The sequence below is a fragment of the Mustela nivalis genome, assembly GCF_964662115.1.
Source record: "Mustela nivalis genome assembly, chromosome: 17".
NCBI classification, from domain to species: Eukaryota; Metazoa; Chordata; class Mammalia; order Carnivora; family Mustelidae; genus Mustela; species Mustela nivalis.
In genome coordinates, this window is record NC_139036.1 from 2558258 (window position 1) to 2582458 (window position 24201).

At 45.6% G+C, this 24201-nt stretch overlaps 1 protein-coding gene across 8 annotated transcripts in view; it reads right to left on the reverse strand.

Moving 5' to 3' along the window:
* The window catches only part of RABEP1 (rabaptin, RAB GTPase binding effector protein 1), a 184243-nt gene that overhangs the window by 29944 nt on the left and 130098 nt on the right, over window positions 1–24201 (reverse strand). For all 8 annotated transcript variants that reach the window (XM_082707826.1, XM_082707825.1, XM_082707828.1 and 5 more), the window contains 3 exons: window positions 8665–8868; window positions 6921–7081; window positions 3345–3464 (listed from right to left, as the gene is read on the reverse strand). In XM_082707826.1, coding sequence (XP_082563952.1) covers window positions 3345–3464; window positions 6921–7081; window positions 8665–8868 — 485 coding nt within the window. The remainder of the gene's footprint in view (window positions 1–3344; window positions 3465–6920; window positions 7082–8664; window positions 8869–24201) is intronic.

Genomic DNA, 24201 nt, shown 5'->3' on the forward strand with positions numbered 1-24201 from the left:
TTCTGTCTCTGATTCAAGAAGCATTTTGGGGGCACCTGGATGGTGGTGTCCCTTAAGCATCTGACTTGCTTTCAGCTCAGGTCATGATCTCAGGGGTGGGAGATCGAGCCCCATGAGCTCAGCGTGGAGCCTGCCCGTCCCTCTTCCTCCCCCATCTCTCCCCACTCGTGTTCACGTTTGTTCATGCTCCCTAAATTTGAAAAATTTTTTAAATGTTTTTCTATCCCAAATAACATCTTTCTTAGGATCTAAAAGTTTTAAAGATTTTACAGTCTTTGGTCTTTAATTCATTGAAATTAATTTTTGGAAAGTATGAGGTAGAAAGCTAATTTCAATTTATTCCATATGTAGGGGCGCCTAACTCTCGATTTTGGCTCAGGTCATGATTTCAGATCATGGGATCAAGCCCCACGTCAGGCTCCCTGTTCAGTGTGGAGTCAGCTTGAGACTCCCTCTCTCTCCTTCTGCCGCTCCCCCCAAACTCATGCTCTCTCTCTCTTTAAAAAAAGGGTACTTATTTTTTTAAGTAGGCTCCACAGCCAGCATGGAGTCCGATGTGGGGCTTGAACTCATGACCCTGAGAACAAGACCTGAGATGAGATCAAGAGTCGGACAGTCAAGCGACTGAGCCACCCGGGCGCCCCTGAAAAGGCTATGCTTTAACAATCCCTTCCTGCCTGCAGCTGCACAAGGCAAGCCATCCCGTACCAAACTCACACACACACGGCTCTGCTGAGCACTTGATTCTGCTCCACTGGTCCCCTGTCTGTTCCCAAACCAGGAACAAGCCATCTGAATGACAGTGGCTTCACTGTAAGTCTTAACATCTGGTAGGCGGGGAAACCTGCCTCCTTCCAAGCTCCTTATTTTTTTTTTAAGATTTTATTTATTTATTTGACAGAAATCACAAGTAGGCAGAGAGGCAGGCAGAGAGAGAGAGGAGAAAGCAGGCTCCTTGCTGAGCAGAGAGCCCGATGTGGGATCATGACCTGAACTGAAGGCAGAGGCTTTAACCCACTGAGCCACCCAGGCGCCCCTTCCAAGCTCTCACTGTATTCAGAGTGGGATTTTTGAACTCAGATGAATTTGGGGATACACACATAAGATGCCCATTGTCTTGTCCCTGAGGGACACACACGTGCTCATGCCTTCATCATAGCTCTTTCCACAATGATCGTACCCACTTATGTTTACTTTCTCAGGTACCTAAAACTCGACAACGCAGAGTTGATTTGGGGTTTTTTGGCAGGGACGGGGGGGGGGGGGGAGCCGTTTGTTTTTGTTTTTATTACTATAAATGGGACTTTTCTCCCCCCTTACATTCTTTACTCGGATGGATTACTGGAGAATATGATTTTTTACGTTGATCTTGTTGGCACAACTTTCTTGAACTGCTGCTGAGTCTAACATCTGCCGGCACATCCTCTTGCTTTTCTAAGCGAACAACCGTCAGCCTCACTGCCCCCCATTCAGGATTGATGCTGTCTCTGCATCGGGTCTTGCTGGGTCGAAATCAAGAGTGGGACGCCTAACCAACTGAGCCACCCAGGGCCCCCCTGATCAGTCTTAATGGAATTTTGTCTTTCTTACCAGTTTGCCCATTTTCCCCATTACACTGACATTCTCAGTTTTTCTTTTGCTTTTCTATTTCACCGTTTCTGCTCTGCAGTACATTACTTCCCTATATTCCTGCTGTCTGTGCCACTGTCCACCTGTCTGGAATCTGGAGTAAAACATTCAAATCACTTTAACTATTTTACAATGCCTTTTTCCATGAGATTTTTTTTTTTCCATCTCCATTTTATTTTAGTGACCATTATACTGGAGATAATTTAATGGCCTGTGGTCAGACAGCTGAGTTCATACAACAGTATTTTTGGCGTAACAACAGAGTTGAGTTTACATAACAAAGTTTCTCAGCACTTCCTCTGTAACGCTGTGAAAATCTTCATGTACCTGAACCTAACAGTTACTTTATCCTGGCACAACCTTCTAGGCTTCACACCTGCAGACTCACATAATCCTATCAGTGGCCTTATGGGGGGGGGGGGGGATACCACTGCCCCCATTTTACAGCTGAGAAAAGCAAAGCGCAGTAAGATGAGGTTCAGTTGCTCAAGGTCCCCAGCTGAGCCTCTGCTACTGCAGAAGACACAGTCTCTCTCTTACCGATCTGCTACGCCCAAGTTATTAATCAGACTGCTCAAACCCCTACAGTCCGGCTCACATTTTCCTCTTCTCACACGACCACTGGCTACAATCAGCCTCACTCTCCTACCAGAACTGTGCACGTTAATTTCCCCTTGTAACTGTCCCTCTTAGCTCACGAATTTCCAGGTGTTTCTGATGCCCTTGAGAGTGACTGTCACGGCTCACTGATGAATTCTGAGGTGGGGTCCCTCCATCTCCACACTCCTTCCCCTACATCCTGGAGGCTTCATATCACAATTACTACATCAGCTTTCTTTCGGTTAGAATTTGGGTGGCATGTCTTTAGATACTCCTCTATCCTCAGTCGTATCTTGCAGTTTTATTTTCGGTCTATTATAAGCAATACAAATTCGGTTAAAATTTAGATTTTTTTTTTAATACCATGTACTTTAGCAGGCGATGACGTTTAGTTCCCCTTCCTACATTCCTATGCTGTGCTTTTGTTTACTACCTATTTATTATCTTTCTTTCTTTCCTACTCTCTCTTAATTATCAATGTTTTCAACATTCCCTCTGTATTTCCTCGGTTGTACCTTTATGGCCAACAAATCCAGCCACACTGTAACTACATCATCTCTATGGCATCAATTCTGGGACTCATGTCAGGAAAATAAATCAACTTCCAAGAGCTCATTTTCATCGATAGGAAAGCGAATCAGGCAGAGCCTCGCTCTGACATGAACATGAACACGACTGCAGCTCACAGAGCAGCAGGACACTGTTCCGGTCATCATCTAAAACACCCATCAGGACAGGGACGCCTGGGTGGCTCAGTTGGTTGGACGACTGCCTTCAGCTTAGGTCATGAACCCGGAGTCCCAGGATCAAGACCCGTAATGGGCTCCCAGCTCCATGGGGAGTCTGCTTCTCCCTCTGACCTTCTCCTCGCTCATGCTCTCTCTCACTGTCTCTCTCTCAAATAAATAAATAAAATCTTTAAAAACAAACAAACAAACAAAAACCATCAGGACAAAATCCTCCCCAAGTATTTTTCTCCTTTGCATTTTAAAGAAAGCAAGATTTTAAGATACACAGTCTGAATCCCAGTTTTTACCCCCTCAGTGACTCTAACTTTGCTCATGGCATTAGGTCAGGGCCCTGGGTTCAGGGAATGAGCTACAGCGTCTCACAACCTTGGAGGCTTCCAGCTCTTTAACCTTGTCTTCTGCCTCTGTCAGTTTGTCCTTCAGAGCCGCGATCTCCTTCTCCATGGGCATCACCACAGACCGAAGCTTTTCAGCATCCTCTTGAGCCTACGGTTAAAAAGAATGAAATACCCTGACTTACTGGTTCACTGCTTTTCCAAGAAACGCTGACTCCTCCGCTGTGAGACTCAGTACACAAATGGCCTACCAGGTGCTGTGTGAGCGCCAGCTAAACGGAACCACGTCTGACTTTCCAACGTCACACGACTCTGTGTCTCAAGTCATCATCACGATTTTCCCCAATGTTCCTCTTAGAAACTGGGAAGTAGGAAAATGGATTCACTATAACAAATCTGATTCTTTAAATCAATTAACTGGAAAAGACCCGATATATAAAAGTAAACACACATAATACTTTCATTTTCATAATTTTAGTTACTAAATTCATGAGACCATATTTCTCACGAAATGGCTGGATAAAAGGATTGATTCATTTTTCAACATAAATACAATGTATTTTCTAAAATTTTGGAAAACTATGTTGCTATAAAAAAAACCCTTCCATCTTTGTTATTTTAAGGAGTAATTTATGTAATACTTTACTTTTGATATCTAAATGAGACAAACCCAAAGAATGACTCCTAAAACTATCATATTGTTTTCTATCTTTCATTCTCAAAAACATAGATTAAAAAAGGAAATAATATCCATAAATTAGTAAACTGGTAAGAAACTTGATTTTCATAATATATATACATGTATACATAATACGCATTACGTAAGTATACATGCGTGTGATATGTGTATATAATGTATATAAGTGTATACGTGTGTATAATGGGTGTGTACATATGTGGGCATAGGTGTATATAATGTGTACGTATATGTACGTGTATATATACACACAGAAACAAAAGGAGACTCAGAAAGTTAGCTTTTTCCCTTCTAGTGAAAATGAAAATTAACCTTATTTGTTAAATTTAAAAGAGCTCCAGTTTACCCTTAAACGTTCATGATAGGGAAAATATCATATATGCCCAAATATGCATGGAAATTTTCCCTAAAAAACATCTCTCTCAGAAAAGAGGAACTCGCTTGGTTTTCCAGTCCTTAAAGAGTCATTTCATCACTTATTTTATTTTTAACTAAGTCCTGTTTGGAAAAGACATATGAGCTTAAAATATCCTCAGTCACAGCTAATCTGGGATACCTATAGAGGCCTGCTGATAGAGAAGGAAAGAAGCAAAGACTTTAACACAGACTGAGCTATGTGCCCATGTAACAATGACCCCACACGTGTTGCATATCATTATAAACAAAACTTGTAAAGATTTTTTTTTTAATGGCAGAAAGGTCATTAAAAACAAGGAAAACTCAGGGTCCCCTGGTGGCTCAGTCCCCTAAGCATCTGCCTTCGGCTCAGGTCATGATCCCAGGGTCCTGGGATGGAATCCCGAGTCGGACTCCCTGCTTAGCAGGGAGCCTGCTTCTCTCTCTCCCCCTCCCCCTGCTTGTGTTCCTTCTTTCATGCTCTGTCAAATAAATAAATTAAATAGTAAAAAAAAAGGGAAAAACTCATTAAGGAGGGCACTTGTGGCAGTGATGAGCATGGGCGAGACACAGAAGCACTGTTCACCTGAACTAGGGTAACAATGTGTGTGAACCACACTGGAATTAAAATGTTTTTAATTTAGGGAAAAAAATACAATAACAAAAAAGAAAGTGTCATCCAGATGCAATGATTTCATGGATGAAGTTGACCCATATGACTTTTTCTTTCTTTCCTCTGCTTTACTGCCAGGCTGCACGTCCAGGGCGGCACTGAGCAGAAGACGGAACAGGCTTCCCTTTCGCACTTCTCTTCCAGGCAAACAGCTTGTAAGAATTTCATACCAATTACACTTCTCATAGGCTCATTTTTTATAAACAATGAAATAAGGACATAGCCTTCCTTTATAAATTTTCTTAGAATTGTTTTTATGTCTGGGTGTTGCATTTTTTTTTTTTTAAGATTTTATTTATTTGACAGGCAGAGATCACAAATAGGCAGAGAGGCAGGCGGGGGGGGGGGGAGCAGGCTCCCTGTTGAGCAGAGAGCCCAATGCAGGGCTTGTTCCCAGGACCCTGAGATCATGACCTGAGCCAAAGGCACAGGCTTACCCAATGAGCCACCCAGGCACCCCCCAGGTGTTCCATTTTATTAAACAGATTTTGTTATTTGCTTTTGAACAACAACAAGGATAATTGTAAAAACTGTTGCAATCGAGAGGAGCCACATGGCATCACACAATGTGCTTTCGTGCAAGAGATCTTAGAACATAAAAAAGGACGTTAGGTAAAAACTGATGAGCATGGACTCGGGTTAGTAAGAATGAATCAATGCTGGTTTGTCAGTTGTGACAAACATACTACACTGACAGCAGATCCTAGTAACGGGGGAAACCAGGAGTGGGGCATATAGGACTCTCTACTATCTTCACAGTGTTTCTGGAAATCAAAACCATTCTAAAAAATAAAGTTTATCTTACAAATAAAACAAATTTTAAGAATGACAAGAAGTGGCAGGTTGTGAAAATCACGAATGTGAATGTATCAGAAGAATGAAAACCACAACGATCTCCTGGTAGGATATGCGCTAGAACTCCCAGTGACAGCACCAGACACGGGGCCTGCTGTGGAGCACACCGTCACAGGACTAAGTGACTCTAGCAGCCACCGAGACATACTCAGGTCCTCATGGAAACGCTGAGTTTGTCCTGGAACAAGATGGAACGGAAAAAACCATTCTTCATGTCTGAAGCTTCTACTCGGGGTGTTGGGTTCTCAGATGACTTTTATGTTATTAGAAAAATCAAACAACCTTCTAAAAACACAAAAGTGTCCTTGTATGGAATGAGTGACCAGAAAGAATGATTAATCCGAATGACATAAAAAAAATCCAATTCTAGCCATTATTTTACATAATAAGTGCCTTACAATACATGACTGTGCCTCCATTAGTAAAGGGAAAGTTCATCTAAGGACACAGGCCAAAAAGCTTTCTGGCTTTCCTCCCCAGGGGAACCCTGGCCCTCCCGCCCAGCTCAGGCACCCGCCGCACCGTGTTCAGCACGGCGGGCGGCGCAGCCCTTGCGCAGGAACCACTGCGTGCTTGGAAGGACAGATCACCACCATCTGGTGTCCAGGTCCGGTCAGACCCACTCGCGGTCACGCGGCACCGGTGTGCTGGACACGAGCGCCGAGTCCGCAGGCTCCACCAGCAAACAAGACTCCTGCCCCCGCGGAGCTCCCCGGCCAGGAGGGACAGAGAGGCAGCGAACAGCACACATGACACACAGGGGAGCTGTGTGTGCCACAGACAGGGAGACACGTGTGTGGGGCCAGGTGACCAGCAGAGCTGCGGCGGGGACACGCATCAGAGGCAGGAGGCCGGTGGCCACACGGCCATCCCGTGTGTCAGGGGAGCCAGCCCTACACTCTGCGTGCAACCGCCCCCATTGCAGACCAGAGTCCCCGTGTGCACACGTGGATCGGACGCCCCTGCGCAAGGACACTCCCTCATACCTTTTTCATTTCGTTTTCCAGGTTCTCCTCCTCCTGCCCCTCGGACAGCCGCCGCCGCAGCTCAGCAATCTCGCGCTCGGCGGACTCACGGTACTGTGCCCACTGGCCGCGCTCCTGCTCCAGCCGCACGTGGAACTGGTGCTCGATGTCGCGAACGGTCTCTGCGGGAGGCACCGCACAGCGCAGGTTGGGGCACGTCCACCACGGGAGGCACCAAGGGAAGAGCCCACCCCGGGGACCAGCACGAGCCGAATGTTCCCTCCCAGACAGGGAAAGCCCAGGAAAGGTCCGGCCCTGCCAGTGCCGGGCCCCACAGCAAAGCTCGGCCGAGGGGGCCAGCCTCCGCCGCACCTCTGCCAGCACACGCAGGCTTCGGTTGCAACACCAACAGGACTGTCACTGCACCCACAGCCTGAGACGTGGGGGATAGGAATACACATCTGCGACAGTGCCCTGGGTCTCGGGACTCTACACCGAGAGGAGTCTACATGGTCCTCATCAAATGGGTTCACCGTCAGTATAATCGTACAGCATTCTGGGAGATACACTGCTGGCAGCCACTAACTTCGATCCCTTGCTCCTGCCCCACAAAACCCCAATTCTGTTAAGAACTCAGTGGCCCAGTTTAGAAACCAGATTCTCCAGCTGCCTTTGTAGTTACGGGCAACCACGCCCCTCAGTAAACGGGACGGGTACATGCTGGAGGCTTCGAGAAAACGTTTGCTTCTCTGAGGTGGACTGAAGGTGCAGCGGCCACTTTTCAGCCATGAGGAGGACAGTGTTGAAAGCCCTGTGCTAAGGGATGGAGAACCACGAGGACCAAAGGCCCAGAGACACAGGTTCCATCATGGAGGCTCTAACTGGCCCAGAGTCCCCGGCTGCTTCTGAGGGAAGAACGGGACTCCTGCGAGGGTGAGCCACTGTCACCGGCCACCGTGCGGGTGAGCCACTGTCGCCAGCCACCATGAGGCTTACACTCATCCCGAGGGGACAGCCACCAACCTGGAGACATGGCTAGTGAACCGAGCCGCCTGTTGGAGCAACAGGGCAAAAATGACACATAGGCCAACATGGCGGAGAAAGTCACCACAATTTTACACGTACAGTATGAATGAAACGAATTTCAGGAACCCAAAGCTTCAGGGGCAACTTCCTCTGTCTCATCCTCGTCTGGCCAGAGAGGCAGGAGTCACGGAACACCGGCGCTGACAGCAGCCAGGCCAAGCCGCGACTCCTCCCTTAGCCCAGGCTCAGAGGCCGGAAGTCCCACCAGCCCGCGGACTCCGGCCCACACCTTCCGGCTCTGGAGACCGCAGTGAAGGGGCACATCAAATCCCAGCTTCCCCTGAAAACGCGAACTCCCAGCCACGCTGGACTGCACACACAGCAGGGAAGTGTCAGCAGCGACCTGAGCCCCAGAGAGGTCTCCACCCGGCACACACCCCGCACACACCCCGTGTCCATGCAGCCAGCTCCTCCCACATGCCCGGCCTGGCCCTGCTGCCAACCCCGGGGAAATGCCCCTGTAAACCCCCAGTCCCAAACCCGGGACAGAGGCGGATGGCAGGCCACTGACAGCACTGCGGGCCTCCTCTCATTCCAGAGAGGACGGTGCCTCCGACGACAGCCATACAGGAAGCCACACGCGAGCTCAGGACCCTGTGGGATAGCCGCCCAGCTGTCCGCCATCAGCAGCGCTGAGATCAGGAAACCACAGCACTCCCGGAACGTTCTCGGTCTTTACCTTTCATCACAGCCTGAAGCGAGGCAACCTCTTCTCTCCACTGTCTCTTCACTTCATCGATGGCTTCCTGCTTGGTGTTCTCGGAGACCGTGGCGATGGCCTTGATGTTCTCCACCTCTGCCTGGGCTTCCCACAGCTGCGTCCGTAGCTGCCCCAGGTCGTCCTGCGCCGCCTGCAACACCGCATTCTGCCTCTTCAGGTCCTCTGGGGAGAAAGGGAAAGAGGAAAGCCTTCCTGTTAGTGTCCATGTGGGTCAGGCTGGCATCCCCAGGAAGCAATAAAGCATTACACTCATGATGTTAACATTCTAGTGAGGAAATGAAGCCCTGTATTTTAAAATATTAACTTAGAAAATGAACATTTCTTTAAAAATTTGAGAGAGAGAGAGAGAGCAGGTGCACGAGTAGGGGTTGGGGCAGGGCAGAGGGAGAAGCAGACCCTCACTGAGCAGGGAGCCAGATGCCAGGCTCCATCCCAGGACCCCGGGATCATGACCTGAGCCAAAACCAAGAGCCAGACACTCAACTGACTGAGCCTCCCAGGGGCCCCCAAATGGAATTATTTTAATAAACATAAAAGTTAAGGTATACAGGGTATCACAAAGCCATTACTTACTTAATTATCCAACCAGACAGTGATTAAGGCTGTAGTTCTAACACTAAACTGAGCCTCTTTCACCACTGGCTAATGAATGTATTTAACCTCTCTGGCCTCAGTTTCCACATCTACAAACCGGGATTAGAAACACCCATCTCAGAAGGCTGCTTTAATGATAAGACAATTTACTGAAAATACCTAGTAGTCCAACACTGACACAAAGTAAACATTCCAGAAACAGTTAACAGAGGAGGAAAACAGCCAGAGTACACAGTAGCCATACAAGATCAAGGATTTCTTAAAGTCAGGATGAATTTTCCCACATCTCTTGACCGCCTCTTAAGTGTTAAGTTATCTGACATGCAAGCCCAGCTAGGGCGTGTGTTTGGCCAATCGACTCTGCAAAGGGTGCACCTGCTCCCCGTACACTTACCAACAGTCACTACTCCCACTGCTCACACTCCGTGCCGACGTCACGGGGAGAAGTCAGCGAGAGCTGTAATCTCCAGCCCCCATCAGCAGTGAGGCTGAGTATCTTTTAGACAGTTAATGCCTACTTTTCTTCTTCAGTGACGGCCCCTGCCTGGGTCTCTAATGAACCGCCTTTCCTCTGATGGAGAAGAGTATTTGACACATCCCGGTACTGACTGACCCTACTTCCTGAGAACACTCTCCCAGCTGCTTGTCTCTTGACTTTTCCACGGCTTTCACCATTGAAGATATGAGACACTCATGCAGGAGAACCGTGCGTCCCTACGTAAAGTCGCCGATATCCTTTACAGACCGCAGTAACGAAGCGGACAGGCCAGGACAGCAGTCTGAGGACCTAACTCTGTCACCGGCTGCAGCACGACATGAAGGAATCACACCGCGGGTCAAGCCAAGGCAGCGGCAACGCTTCTCGGGATGAATTTCTAAGTATTAGAAAAAATCTAATCGAGGGATCCCTGGGCGGCTCAGTCGTTAAGTGTCCACTTTCACTCAGGTCACGATCCTGGGGTCCTGGAGTCAAGCCCCACATTGAATGCTCAGCAGGAAGCCTGCTTCTCTCTCTCTGCTGCTCCTGCTGTTTGTGCTCAACCTCTCTCTGACATATAAATAACATCTTAAAAAAAAATCAACTCGAGGGCGCCTGGATGGCTCAGTGGGTTAAAGCCTCTGCCTTCGGCTCAGGTCCTGATCTCGGGGTCCTGGGATTGAGGCCGCATCGGGCTCTCTGCTCAGCGGGAAGCCTGCTTCCTCCTCTCTCTCCGCCTACCTCTCTGCCTACTTGTGATCTCTGTCAAATAAATAAACAAATAAATCTTTAAAAAAAAAATCAACTCGATAATATTAAAGGATTTTTCAACGTTGTGTGGACATTAATCATTACCCACCACAGGCAGGCCGAGTAACGGGAGAAACATTAGTCACGCTCATTGTAAGTCGTGCAGAGATCTTTACTTCCACAACACCCGCTTCAACGTCAGTATCAAAACATTTTGGGGGCGCCTGGGTGGCTCAGCCAGCAAAGGGTCTGAGTCTTGGTTTCGGTTCAGGTCATGATCTCAGGGCAGAGGAAGAGAGCCCCACAGGCTCCACGCTCAGTGGGGAGTCTGCCCGATGGCCTCACACCCCCTCCAATAAACAAAGAAATCTTTAAAAAACCATTCTGAGGGGCGCCTGGGTGGCTCAGTGGGTTAAGCCGCTGCCTTCGGCTCAGGTCATGATCTCGGGGTCCTGGGATCGAGTCCCGCATCAGGCTCTCTGCTCAGCGGGGAGCCTGCTTCCCTCTCTCTCTCTCTCTGCCTGCCTCTCCATCTACTTGTGATTTCTGTCAAATAAATGAATAAAATCTAAAAAAAAAAAAAACAAAAAACAAAAAACAAAAAAAAAAAACCATTCTGAAACACTAGCCAGAGAAGGAGATAAGAACATTAGCTGCAGAAAGTAATGACCTATCTGGGAGGAAAGACGGGTATGTAGGAAATAATGATGGGTGCATGGGAAGGACCCCGGGACCACACACATGAAGCCACAGAAGGAAAGCTATATGTGTAACCTCCACGTTCCCAGTGAAATGTGAAATAAAAGAAAAAGCATTATCTTTGGGATACCTTGGTCTTTTCTGAGAGCTACAATTCTGTTAAGGCTCAAGTCTATACACTCACACCTGCTCATGCTGATTACCCCTGCTCCTTTTTATTTATTGGAAATTACCCAGACTAACACGTGGTCACTATGAACAGAAAAGCAGCAAATACCAAACTTAAATGCTAATTTGTGGCATGTTTCCACAGGGTAAAAGCAGCACAGAGGGCCTAGAGGAAGACTAGGTCAAATTTAGTTCCTGACTTATGTTATGCATATTGAGATAAGATCTATATTATATGCTACATATTCCTTAAATATATACATTTAATGAAGAAACAAAAGAAGTTAAAAGTTAGAAAAACCTACAGTTTCTGTACCAAACATTTTAAATGTTTGCAATGGTACAAGTTATTATTAAAGAACAGTTATCTGGGGCGCCTAGTGACTCAGTCGGTTAAGCGCCTGCCTTTGGCTCAGGTCATGATCCCAGGGTGCTGGGATTGAGTCCCCTATCCGGGTGCCTGCTCAGCGGGAAGCCTGCTTCTCCCTCTCCCACCCCCCGGCTTGTGTTCCCTCTCTTACTGTGTCTCTCTCTGTCAAATAAATAGATAAAATCTAAAAAAAAAAAAAAAAAAAAAAAAAAAAAAAAAAGTTGCACACCTTGTTTTAAAAAACAAAACAACTAAAGAACAGTAATCTATCCATTTTGGTTTTGTATATGTAGTGATAAAGATTTTCAAATGTACTCCGAAACTCAATCTAGTACAACAATCTGTCACATACCCATCACTAAGATGCACCAAGATCCAACCACACTGATTTCAGCCATTGTTTTTCTACCACATATTTTGAAAATAAGCCCCCAAAACAACAGATCATCACCTAACATACTACAACATGCATCTCTAAAACGGGACGATGTCCTTGCACATACACAGTGCTGCTGTCACAAGTAACACGCTGGATGTAGTCCAGCGTCCAAGCTGTAGTAAAACCTTGTGCTCTCGCGAGGGCCGGGTTACAGACGTTCTCGCCTGCAGGAGGGCTCTCTCCCGCCAGGGCTGTGCGGCGCGGCCTGACACAGCAGTTCTTGCCCTATTCTGTACTTTTGTGCAGTTTCATAGAGACATATCATTCTGATGACGTAGGGAGTCCTCCCCTACCAGATTCGGAAATGACCTTTACAAGCCTCGTGCACCCGCTACGCGGTTCCCGCAAGCACAGACCGGCAGGCTGTCTTGCCCCGCCCACCCACGTGCCCTGCGCAACACGCTACTATGAGACCAGCCTCAGGCATTTTAAACTGATGAACTTTATTTTTTTTTTTAAGATTTTATTTATTTATTTGACAGAGAGAAATCACAAGTAGATGGAGAGGCAGGCAGAGAGAGAGAGAGAGAGAGAGAGAGAGAGAGAGAGAGAGAGAGAAGCAGGCTCCCTGCCGAGCAGAGAGCCCGATGCGGGACTCGATCCCAGGACCCTGAGGTCATGACCCCAGCGAAGGCAGCGGCTTAACCCACTGAGCCACCCAGGTGCCCCTGATGAACTTTATTTTTTAGAGCCATTTCTGCTCACAGCAAGACGGAGCAGAAAGTACAGAGCTCCCATACCCTCCCTACCCCGCACAAGCTCCCCTCCTGGGCACACCCTACAAACACACATTACACATGACACACCCCACGGTCTGCGTGAGGCTAACTCACGATGACATGTCTCCGCCCCCATGGATCACACACAAGAGTTCCCCGGCCTACAAATCCTCCCGGCCCCATTCATTCCTCCTTCCCTCCCAGGCCCTGGCAAACACTCATCATTTCACTGTCTCAGTAGTCTTGCCTTTTCTGGGGTGTCCCACAGTTAGAATCCAACAGCATCCTTTTTGAGGCTGAATATTCCACTGTCTGGATGTACCAGCTTATCCGTTCACCTACTAAAGGGCATCCTGATTGCTTTCAAGTTTGGGCAATTATTCGTAAATAAGTGCATGGACAGCTTTCAATTCTCTCAGGCATATACTGAGGAGGAAAAGTATTGAATCGTATCAGCGAAGAGTAGGTTTAGTTTTTGTAAGAAACTGCCCAGCCACCTCCCAAAGCGACCATACCACTGTGTACTTCCACCAGCAATGGAAGGACATTCCAACGGCTACTCCTAGGCAGCAGCATTTGCTGGAGGGCCAGTGTTTCTTGGGCCATCACAACACATGTGTGGTGGTCCCTCACTGCCTTACTATACTCCGACTCAGAAACCATCACCACAATCGATCTGGGACCAATTCAATCCTCCCAGAGGGAAACCCAGGGCTCTTTATGACCTCCCAACTCTCTACCCCCAGTATCAAGGAACCACTAATGAACTTTCCACCCTTGTCAACCATCTACACACCCTGGCCATTTCACAGAAATGTAATCATACGTGACCCTCTGTGACTTGCTCGTCACTCGGCATGATGCTTTCAAAGCTCAACCCCGCGGTAACATCAGGACTTCATTCCTTTTTATGCAGGAATAATAAAAATAATATGTCTATTCATCAGGTGCCATCCAGGCTGTTCCCCGCATTTGGCTCTTCTGAATAATGCTGCCGCACTTTTCCTCTCCTGTGTATAATGCTAGGGGTGAAATTCTGGGTCATGTGGTAACTGTGTCGCCACATTAAGAACTGGAAGACTCTTTTCCGTACCTCTGGGCCATTTAACAATCCTGCTGGTAGTGTGTGAGGACACTTGGTTCTCCGCATCCTCGTCCACACCTATTATTACCGGACTGGACACGGGCACCCTGGGGCATGAAGCGGCATCTCACCGTAACTCTGATGTGCGCTTCGTTGATACTAAGAACACTGAGCATCTTTTTTTTTTTAATATTTTTATTTATTTATTTGACAGAGATCACAAGTAGGCAGAGAGGCAGGCAGAGAGAGAGGAGGAAGCAGGCTCCCTGCAGAGCAGAGAGCCCGATGTGGGGCTCTATCCCAGGACCCTGGGATCATGACCTGAGCCAAAGGCAGAGGCTTTAACCCACTGAGCCACCCAGGTGCCCCAGAACACTGAGCATCTTAATCGTGTGTGTGTCAGCCACCCGGTCGACCTCTCTGAAGAAACCTCTACCGACCACTGTCTGTCAAATGTCAATGTCAATGTCAACAGACCAGTGTCTGTTGACCATTTTCCACCGGGTTGTCTTTGTATTACTTAGCTGTAAAGGTTCCTGATATATAGAGATAAAAGTCCCTCATCTGATACAACATTTGCAAAAATGTCTCCCATCCAGTGAGCTGTCTTTTCACTTCCCTAACAGTGCCGTTGGAAACACAAAAGCATTTAACTCTGATGAAGCGCGCTCTGTCTGCTTCCTTACTGGTTGCCCCGGCTCGCAGTGTTACCAGAGACGGCACTGCTCCATTCCAAGGTTGCTCGGATTGATCCCTAGGTTTTCCTGTAAGAGTTTTACAGTCTGTCTTTTAAACCTTGGTCCTTGACACACTCCAAGTGGATCTGTGTACACAGGGATACCAAGATGTCTCGGCACAGTCTATTGGAAAGATGGTTCTTCCCCATGTGAGCTGTTCCGTCGTCTTGCACACAGTGGGCTGACCATGCACAGGAGGAGGTTAGTGTCTGGATCCCAGCTCTACCCCAAGGAGCTACTACTTACACCTGTGCCAGCACCACACTGTCTCGACCACTACTGCTTCGTAGCCAGTTCTGAAACCTGGCTAAGTGAGTCCTCCAACTTTGTTCTTGCTTTCCAAGAACGTTTTGGCTATTCTGGATCCCTAACATGGTTGAATAATTTGGAGGATCAGCTTGTCCACGTCTATCAGAAAGGCAACTGAGATGATGGAAGACACTGCATTAAATCTGTACACCCATCAAGAGGTCCCGTCAATCCTAAATCTTCTGATATATGAACATAGAATGTTTTTCCAATTATTTAGAACACTTTCAGTTTTTTCAACACCATTTTGAAAATTTTCAAAGTATAAGTTTTACAATTATTTTATTAAATTTCTTCCTAAATATATCACAGATTTTGATGCTACTGTAAACAGAATTATTTCCTTAGTTCCACTTTCAGATTATTCATTGCAAGTGTATAGAAATACAATCAATTTGAACCCACAGGTGTATTAATCTTTGACAAAGCAGGAAAGAACATCTAATGGGGAAAAGAAGATCTCTTCAACCAAGAGCGTTGGAAAAATTGGACAGGCACGTGCAGAAGAATGAAACTGGACCACTTTCTTACACCATACACAAAAACAAATTAAAAAATAGACCAAAGACCTAAATGTGAGACCTGAAACCATAAAAATCATAGTGAAGGACACAGGCAGTAACTTCTTTTGACATTGCTGTAGCAGATTCTTTCTAGGTAAGTCTTCTGATGCAAGGGAGAACAAAAGCAAAAATAAACTATTGGGGCAAAATAGAAAGCTTCTGCACAATCAATAAAACTTAAAAGGCAACCTACAGAATGGGAGATGTTTGTAAATGACATATCTAATAAAGGGTCAGTACCCAAATCTATAAAGAATTTATATAACTCAACACCCAAAACATGAATAATCCAGTTAATACATGGGCAGAAGACATGAATAGTGATTTCTCCAAGGAACACATCTTGATGGCCAACACACACACAACAAGCTGCTCAACATCACTGGTCAGAAGGGACGTGCAAACAAAACTACAAGGAGGTACCACCTCCCGCCCGTCGGAACGTCAAAGATCCACACAAGAAACCACGGATGCCAGCGAGGATGGGGAGAAGAGGGGGACCCTCCTGCACTGCTGCTGGGAAAGCAAACTTGCGCTCTGGGCAAGTTAAAAGCAGAGCTACCCGAGGACCCAGCAACTGCGCTACTAGGGGTTTACCCGAAGTTGCAAAATACTGATTCCAAGGGCTACACGCACCCCATGTGTACATTAGCATTCTCTACAACAGCCAAATTATGGAAACAGCCCACATGTCCATCAGATGATGAATGGGTAAAGAAGATATGGGATGTGTGTGTGTGTGTGTGTGTGTGTGTGTGTGTGAGAGAGAGAGAGAGAGAGAGAGAGATGGAATATTACTTGGCAATAAAAAGGAAAGAAATTTTGCCATTTGCGAAGATATGGCTGAGTTACAGACTATAAGGCAAAGCAAGTCCATCAGAGAAAGACAAATACCATCCGACTTCACTCATATGTAGAATTTAAGAAACAAAACAAATGAGGTGCCTGGGTGGCTCAGCTGGTTAAGCGTGTGACTCAGTCTAGGCTCAGGTCTTGACCTTGGGGTGGCAAGTTCAAGTCCATGTTGGGCTCCACTAAAAAAAAAAAAAAAGGAAAAAAGAGAGGAAAACCACGGAACAGACCCTTAACTACAGAGAGCAGGTTACGGGGGGAGGATGCTGGGGGACGGGTGAAACAGGTGGTGGGGATTCCGGCATGCACTTGCGATGGGCACCTGGCAGCATAGCACAGTGCTGAGCCAACACACTGCACACTCACAACTAGCATTACACCGCACATTCGCTAACCGGAACTGAACTCAAAACTGTAGAAGAAGAAATACAATTGCATTCTATGTACTGATCGTGTACCCTGCAGCCCTGCTGAACTCTCGTAACTCCTCAAACAGGCTTCCAATGGATTCCCGTCCGTCCTCCTCATGTAAGTGGAATCACACCTTACTTGTCTCTTTCCGGCTAGTTTCACTTTGGAAGGATCATCTTCACGGCTGAAAACCGTGACCACATCTGAATGCCACAAACATGCCACCAGTGCCGCGAAGTCCTGTTGTCTGAATTTTTTTTTTTAACAGTTCAGCCCTTTGAGTCAAATTCCAATAAGGTGCATAAATGCTTCAACATATGCTCTCTCTCTCAGTCCATAGGTTCCCCTCCAGCTCCTTCTTCCCCTGAAGTCAATTTTATTTAGGGTTTTAAACTCTGTGGTCATAAATGAGATTGGTTTATTTGTATGCTAGGATCTCTGCTTCTTGGTTAGGTATCGGGGTTAGCCTAATTCCACGAGATGAAATGGATGGCTCTCTTTTTGTTTCTGACATAGCATATAAAAGAAACAAATATTCCTTGTGTATTTAACAAAATTTCCCTGTGCCTGTGGCATCTTTTATAAATAAGAATTGTTTATTGACTCGGTTTTTCTTACGGTTATGCTTTATTCAAGTTTTCTATTTGAGGCAATTTTGGTAATTCATATATCCTGGGGTACTATTCAACTAAATATCCAAGACTTTTGGCACAGACATACACAGTGTTCTTATGCTTTTACAGTTCTATTCCATCAGTAATTGTCTTATTTTTTTTCCCAAAAGATGAGCTTTTGATTTTATTGAGCTTCTTAACTATTAACTTTGCTTTCCATTTCATCATTTTCTAATTTTTTCTTCTTTATGTTCACTCTTTTTCTAGTTTCCAGAGCTAAACACTTAAATCATTTCTTTTTCTTTTTAAAGATTTTATTTATTTGACAGAGAGAGCAAGCACAAGCAGTGGGAGCAGCAGAGGGAGAGGAAGAGGGAGAAGTAGGCTCCCCACTAAGCAAGGAGCCAATGTAGGGCTCGATCCCAGCACCCCGGGATCATGACCTGAGCTGGAGGCAGACGCTTAACTGACTGAGCCACCCAGGGAACCCAGATCATTTACTTTTCAATCTCTCACTGTCTTTTAATTATTTAATTTTAATAAATGCTTTTAAAGTTAAAAGCTTATTCTCTAAGTATTGTTTTAGCTGCTTTCCACAAGTATCTTCACCATATTCTCAGATATTGTGATCTCCATTGTGATTTCCTCTTTAACTTAAGACCAACAGGAATGAATTCTTAGTTCCCAAGCTTTTAAAAAACACTTACATTACTGTTTAAAATCTTTAACAGAATTACAAAAGAAAACATAAGTAGTCTTGTTTTTCTTTACTACGTTGAGTTCTTGAGATATATGTACACAGACCATTTTTTTGTGTTCCTTATGAATATAAAAGGATTATAAAATATTACACTTTATATATATTATAAATATATTTTTATATATTATAAAATATATGTAAATATATTTTATATATAAATATAAAATATAATAATATGAATATAAAAGAAATATAAAAGGAATGAACATTTTTTGGTTCCTTGGGTACAGAATTCCTCAAGCTTTTTAAAATTGTTGCTCAAAGCTATTACATCTTACCTATTGCTTGATCTAGCAATCGATACAATGTTACATAACTCCTTCCTGTGCGTCTGTTGATGTCTTCCTTTAATTCTATCAACCTTTTGTTTTACATGGCCTGTCATGGGGATTTCATTGGGTGCATACAAGTTCATGATTGTCTTTTTTTTTTTTTTTTTTTTTTTTTTAGGACTTTTATTTGAGAGAGACAGAATGAATGAGAGAGCGAGCGAGCCAGCGCACAAGCCAGGGGGAAAAACAGAGGGAGAGGCAAAATTCCTGTGGAGGAAGGAGCCCAATGCACAGCTCAATCCCAGGATCCCCAGACCCCGGGATCGTGACCTGAGCTGAAGGCAGACGCTTAACTGACTGAGCCCTCCAGGCACCCCAGTGATGGCTGGATCTTCTCGGTAGATTGGCTCTTTATGAGATAGCTTTCTATATTCCTTCCATGTGTTTTGCCATAGGCCCCAATCTGTTCTTACTGTTTCATTTGTTTCAATTTCTTCTTTTAAAACCTAACAGGAGATATGAAGTTTTTTGGTTATGATTTTTACAGTCAGACTTACTGTTTCTAGGCTGGCATTGTTTCTTCTACCCTATATTCTCCCTGCATTTACTCTTCTTGCAAATGCCGTCTCTACTGGTTCTTCCGGGATTCATGTGGCTGATAAGTGCTCTTAGTTTCCATATACCTAAAATACCTATTATGCTCTCATTCTTTTTTTTTTTTTTAAGATTTTATTTATTTATTTGACAGAGAATCACAAGTAGGCAGAGAAGCGGGGAAGCAGGCTCCCCACCGAGCAGAGCCAGATGCGGGGCTCCATCCCAGGACCCTGAGATCATGACCTGAGCCGAAGGCAGAGGCTTTAACCCACTGAGCCCCCCAGGCGTCCCTGTCCTCTCATTCTCAAATAACTCAGCTACATATAAAATTTGAGGTTGAGACTTACTTTTCTCTGCACCTTGAAGATATTTGTCTCCTGTAATCAATTTTGTTTATGTGGCATCTCCCAATAACCTGTTTCTTCTATTAGCCTTCCATATTTTCTTTTCATTCTTGGTGTTCTATAGCTTATGATATGTCAAAATAAGAATTTACCATTCTACAGCTTATTTACTTATTTACTTTATTTATTTATTTACTTTACTTATCTACTTATAGTAGAATTTACTATTCTACAGCTTTACTGTTCTACAGCTTAGGATATGTCAGAATAAGAATTTACTATTATATATCTACTTGGTACTCAGTATTTATGTTAGGGACTCACTTTTTTTCTTAATCCCTGAAAAACCTCAGTTAGTATTGCCTCAAATATTTTAACCCTTCTCTTCTTCTCCTGCAACTCTTATTTTATTATTACTATTTTTTAAGATTTTATTCATTTGACAGAGAGCGACACAGTGAGAGAGGGACCACAGGCAGGGGGAGTGGGAGAGGGAGAAGCAGGCTTCCCACTGAGCAAGGAGTCTTATGTGGGGCTACAACCCAGGACCCTGGGATCACGACCACAGCAGAAGGCAGACCCTTAATGACTGAGCCCCCAGGAGCCCCACAACTCTTTTTAGAAACATGTTAGAGACTCACTGGAGCCTCTACGTCTGCTGCCCTTTGATCCTTCTCACTCTGTCTCACTGAGAAGAGGAACTCCCAAATACCATTTTCTAATTCACTGAAATCTCTGTGTCTTATCTACAGTTTAAACCATCTATTTACCTTATTTCCATTTATTTGTTGTTTCTAAGATTTCTAATGGCTTTTTATTTTATTTAATATACCTAGATTTATTTCCGTATCTCAGTGTAAGGTCACAGTGCCTGAACCACAAACATCTTCCTTAACCTGGCACAGAACTACTGAAACTCTGATTGGTCAGAGCCGGGCTTTATAGAAACTAGGCTCACAGATAAAGTCCTTCCCAACAGCCCTAGAAAATCTGTCTTCTGGTGATGAATATGTGTTATAGCTCTACTACCTTCCTTCGAACTCTGAACTCTCTGGCCTTCTGTTTGCTGCTTCATATAACAGAGCTTCTCTTACTGCCCAAGACTGAGGATTTCCAAAACCGAAACCTGGCATAGTGCCAAGGTTGGCGAATCCAGAAAGCCAAACCACATTCTTCTTTTCAGAGCTGAATGCTTTTTCTTCAAGTTCAGTGGAAAAGCAACAGAGCTTTCAGAAACACGAACATTCCCAGTTGAAGGCGGCTGAGAAAACGGCAGGTACCAAGGTCGGAAGGGGCGGCTGAGGGGAGTCCAAAGTCCTAACCTCTTTCAGCAGCCTTCCTCATACTGTCCATACTTCTCCGCTGGCCCTTCTCCAAACACGAGAGCGCAGCTATTACGACATCAAAGCAAATGCTGCTGCTATTGGGACAAATACAGATGTCTGGACTTCCAGAGTCACCTTAACCTGGTCTGCTGGACGCTGAAGATGTGCTGAACACGTCAAACCCATGACTTACGCTGCCGCCATCTGTGACCACGAAGACCAGGTTCACATTTGCAGCAGACGCTGTACCAGAAGCTGCCGCTTTAGGGGACAGCCATACGTTTTTATTTTCATTATGACATAGGGAAATGGCCAGGACTGAAACCGAATCAACATTTACCTTTTACAGACTATGCATTTTCTTTAGAAATGACACCAAAAACTCTCAAAAGGGGTCACATTATTTCTTCTGAACTTTTTTGAAAAGTGATGTCCCCTCCACGGCCGGCTGAAGTTTGCCAGGAACTCCAGACAATGCAGATACAACCGTGCACACAGATGGTTTACTAGATCTTGGTGTCCTCACAGTAACTTGACATATGCACACTGTTTTCTGAACGAACCCACAGTTCAAGCTGTCTGGATCAGAGACTGAAAACCGCAAATGATCACGTATTTCAGAAATGAGAGGTACTTGGTCATTTTCCGTTCTGAAGAACCTTACAGGAAAGTCCATCTTATAATTTAAAAGCAGAAAATAAGAAAACAAAGGAAACCCTAACAGCTTTATTTGGGGACAGAGGAAACCAGAAAACAAAATGAACAAACTTGGGGCAAGACTAACAAGTTTACAGAGTAATCCAGACCGAAAGAGCGAGCATAGGAAGGGCTGCTGGGGACCGCGGAGAAGGGGACGGGACACCCCGCCTAGGGCGGCGGCGCGCTCACCGGTCACCAGAGGCAAGCCATGTGCCGCTGCACACGGACATGAAAGGTACCACAGGTCCCCCGACAAGGACACACCACTGCACCGTTCAAAGTGGTGCCTCCTCAGTTCGAGGCTGGAACAGTTTTTCTCAGGGAGCATTAACGAAGTCACAGAGACACACGGAAGAACCAGACAGAACTTCTCATGACGCTCAATATACGTTCAAACGAGGACTCTGCAAACACACGATCTGCTCCTGAAGACCATACTTTTTTGGAGATAAAACCGTAACTCAGTCACCCCAGCCTCCGCAGTGACTTGCACCACGCTCCCTGCCGAGACAGGAGTGCCAGCATTCCCTCTCTGTGGGCCTCGAAGGAACTAAACTGAGGAGGGAGGCAGCCGCACCCTGCAACAGGCAGCAAGCCTGTGCTGTGCCAGATGCACTCCGTGAGTCCTACACAACTCTCAAGCTTGTCTGAACACAGTTCACAGCAAAAGATGCATTTTCTATCTCACCCTCACGCACACACCTGGCTGTGTCACTGACGCAAACCGGTCCGTCCCCGTGACTCTGCTCAGCTGAGCCTTACCAGGTGTCCTGCGCCGCTGCGTCCCACTGTGCTCTTGACACCTGCTGCGCACAACCACTTACAATCTTTCCTGACCCCTCCGAGCGCGGCCACCTATAACCTGCAGGGAACCCGCAGGGCAGGGTCCTCAGTGGAGCACACAGAACCCTGCAGAGTATGAGGGCAGAGTCCCCTGCCCACCTCCCTTCCCTCAACAGCACTTTCCCACGTAACCAGACACAGCCTTCCGCCCGCCCCACACTGTGGGTCACCGCCCCATGAATAACCTCCTCTCCCGTGTCCAACCAAAGGGACAATATGAAGCAACGGAAAATCACACTGCTAACGACTGGGTAACAGGCCTGCGGCAGGTCAGGCGACTGTGAAGTCCACTTCCAACAATACTAGAGGAAGCCCAAGCGAGCTGCCAGCTGACAGACAAGAAGTACTTTTGAAGCTGAGGACTATGTGACTTAACATGTAATTCAGAGAGACCGTAAGAGAATGGAATAATCATCACTATAAAATAAACCTTCTAGGGTGCTTGGGGGGCTTGGCCAGTGAAAAACTGTCTGCCTTCGGCTCAGGTCATGATCTCAGGGTCCTGGGATGGAGCCCCACATCGGGCTCCCTGCTCAGCGGGAAGCCTGCTTCTCCCTTTCCCTCTGCCCTTGCCCTGTTCATGCTCATTCTCTCTCTCTCTCAAATAAATAAATAAAATCCTAAAATAAAATAAACCTTCTATTTCCATATACTTATTTATAAGACTAAGGGTTCTCAGCACTCATCTTTATTTAAAAAAAAAAAAAAAACCTGGAGGCACCTGGGGGGCTCAGTCTGTTAGGCATCTGCCTTTGACTCAGGTCATGATCCCAGGGTTCTGGGATCAAGCCCTGTGTTGGGCTCTGCACTCGGCAGGGAGTCTGCTTGGGTTTCTCTCTCTCCCTCTCCCTCTAACCCCCTCTACTCCCACTTGTGCTCTCTCTCTCAAATAAATAATTTTTTTTAAAACCCGAAACTTACCTTTTTCTACAAGTAAATATTACTCACACAGAGGTTACGACTTAATTGGGAGGGAAATCCAATTGTATCTGCATTACCAATAAGTAATGTACCTGCATTTCCAACAATTTTCACACTTTATTATACTTTAAATGTATAGAATATATGTAGTGTGTTCAACAGTGCACGTATTAATAACTATAACGGTAAGTCAATGCATTAGAAATATGCAAGCAATTTCTGTCGCAGACCAGTCTGACAAAATTTTCTTTGAAAAAGGCTTTCGAGCATCAAGTACCACCCATGACTCCCCAAGTGTGGTCCCTGAACCAAGAGCGTCAGCACCCCCTGCTAACTCACTAGAAGTGTCAGCTCTAGGACCCCACAGACCCGATGAGTCAGGCTCTAGGGTGAGACGCACGATCTCTGTTCTAACAAACCCTACAAGTCAAATTCTGATGCACACTCAAGTCTGTGTTCCTAAAACAAGGGGGGGAAAAAAAAAACTTTGTAGAATAAAATTCTGAGGGAGATGTAGAACTGAAAACCCAACACAAGGAGGGGAAAAAAATGTAAAATTTCTGAAGATCTTATTCACGTTATTTTTCTTAAAATGAATGATGAAAGATATTATTAAATCACTGATTGCTTCTGCTGGATATGTTTAAGAGCATGAGGTTTTGGGCGCCTGGGTGGCTCAGTGGGTTGAGCCGCTGCCTTCGGCTCAGGTCATGATCTCAGGGTCCTGGGATCAAGTCCCGCATCGGGCTCTCTGCTCAGCAGGGAGCCTGCTTCCTTCTCTCTCTCTCTGCCTGCCTCTCTGCCTACTTGTGATCTCTGTCTGTCAAATAAATAAATAAAATCTTTAAAAAAAAAAAAAAAGAGCATGAGGTTTTAATTTAAATTCTTAGTGTTGACAATAATACAGAATTTGTATCTTTTGAACCTTTTTAAATTTAAAATAAAAC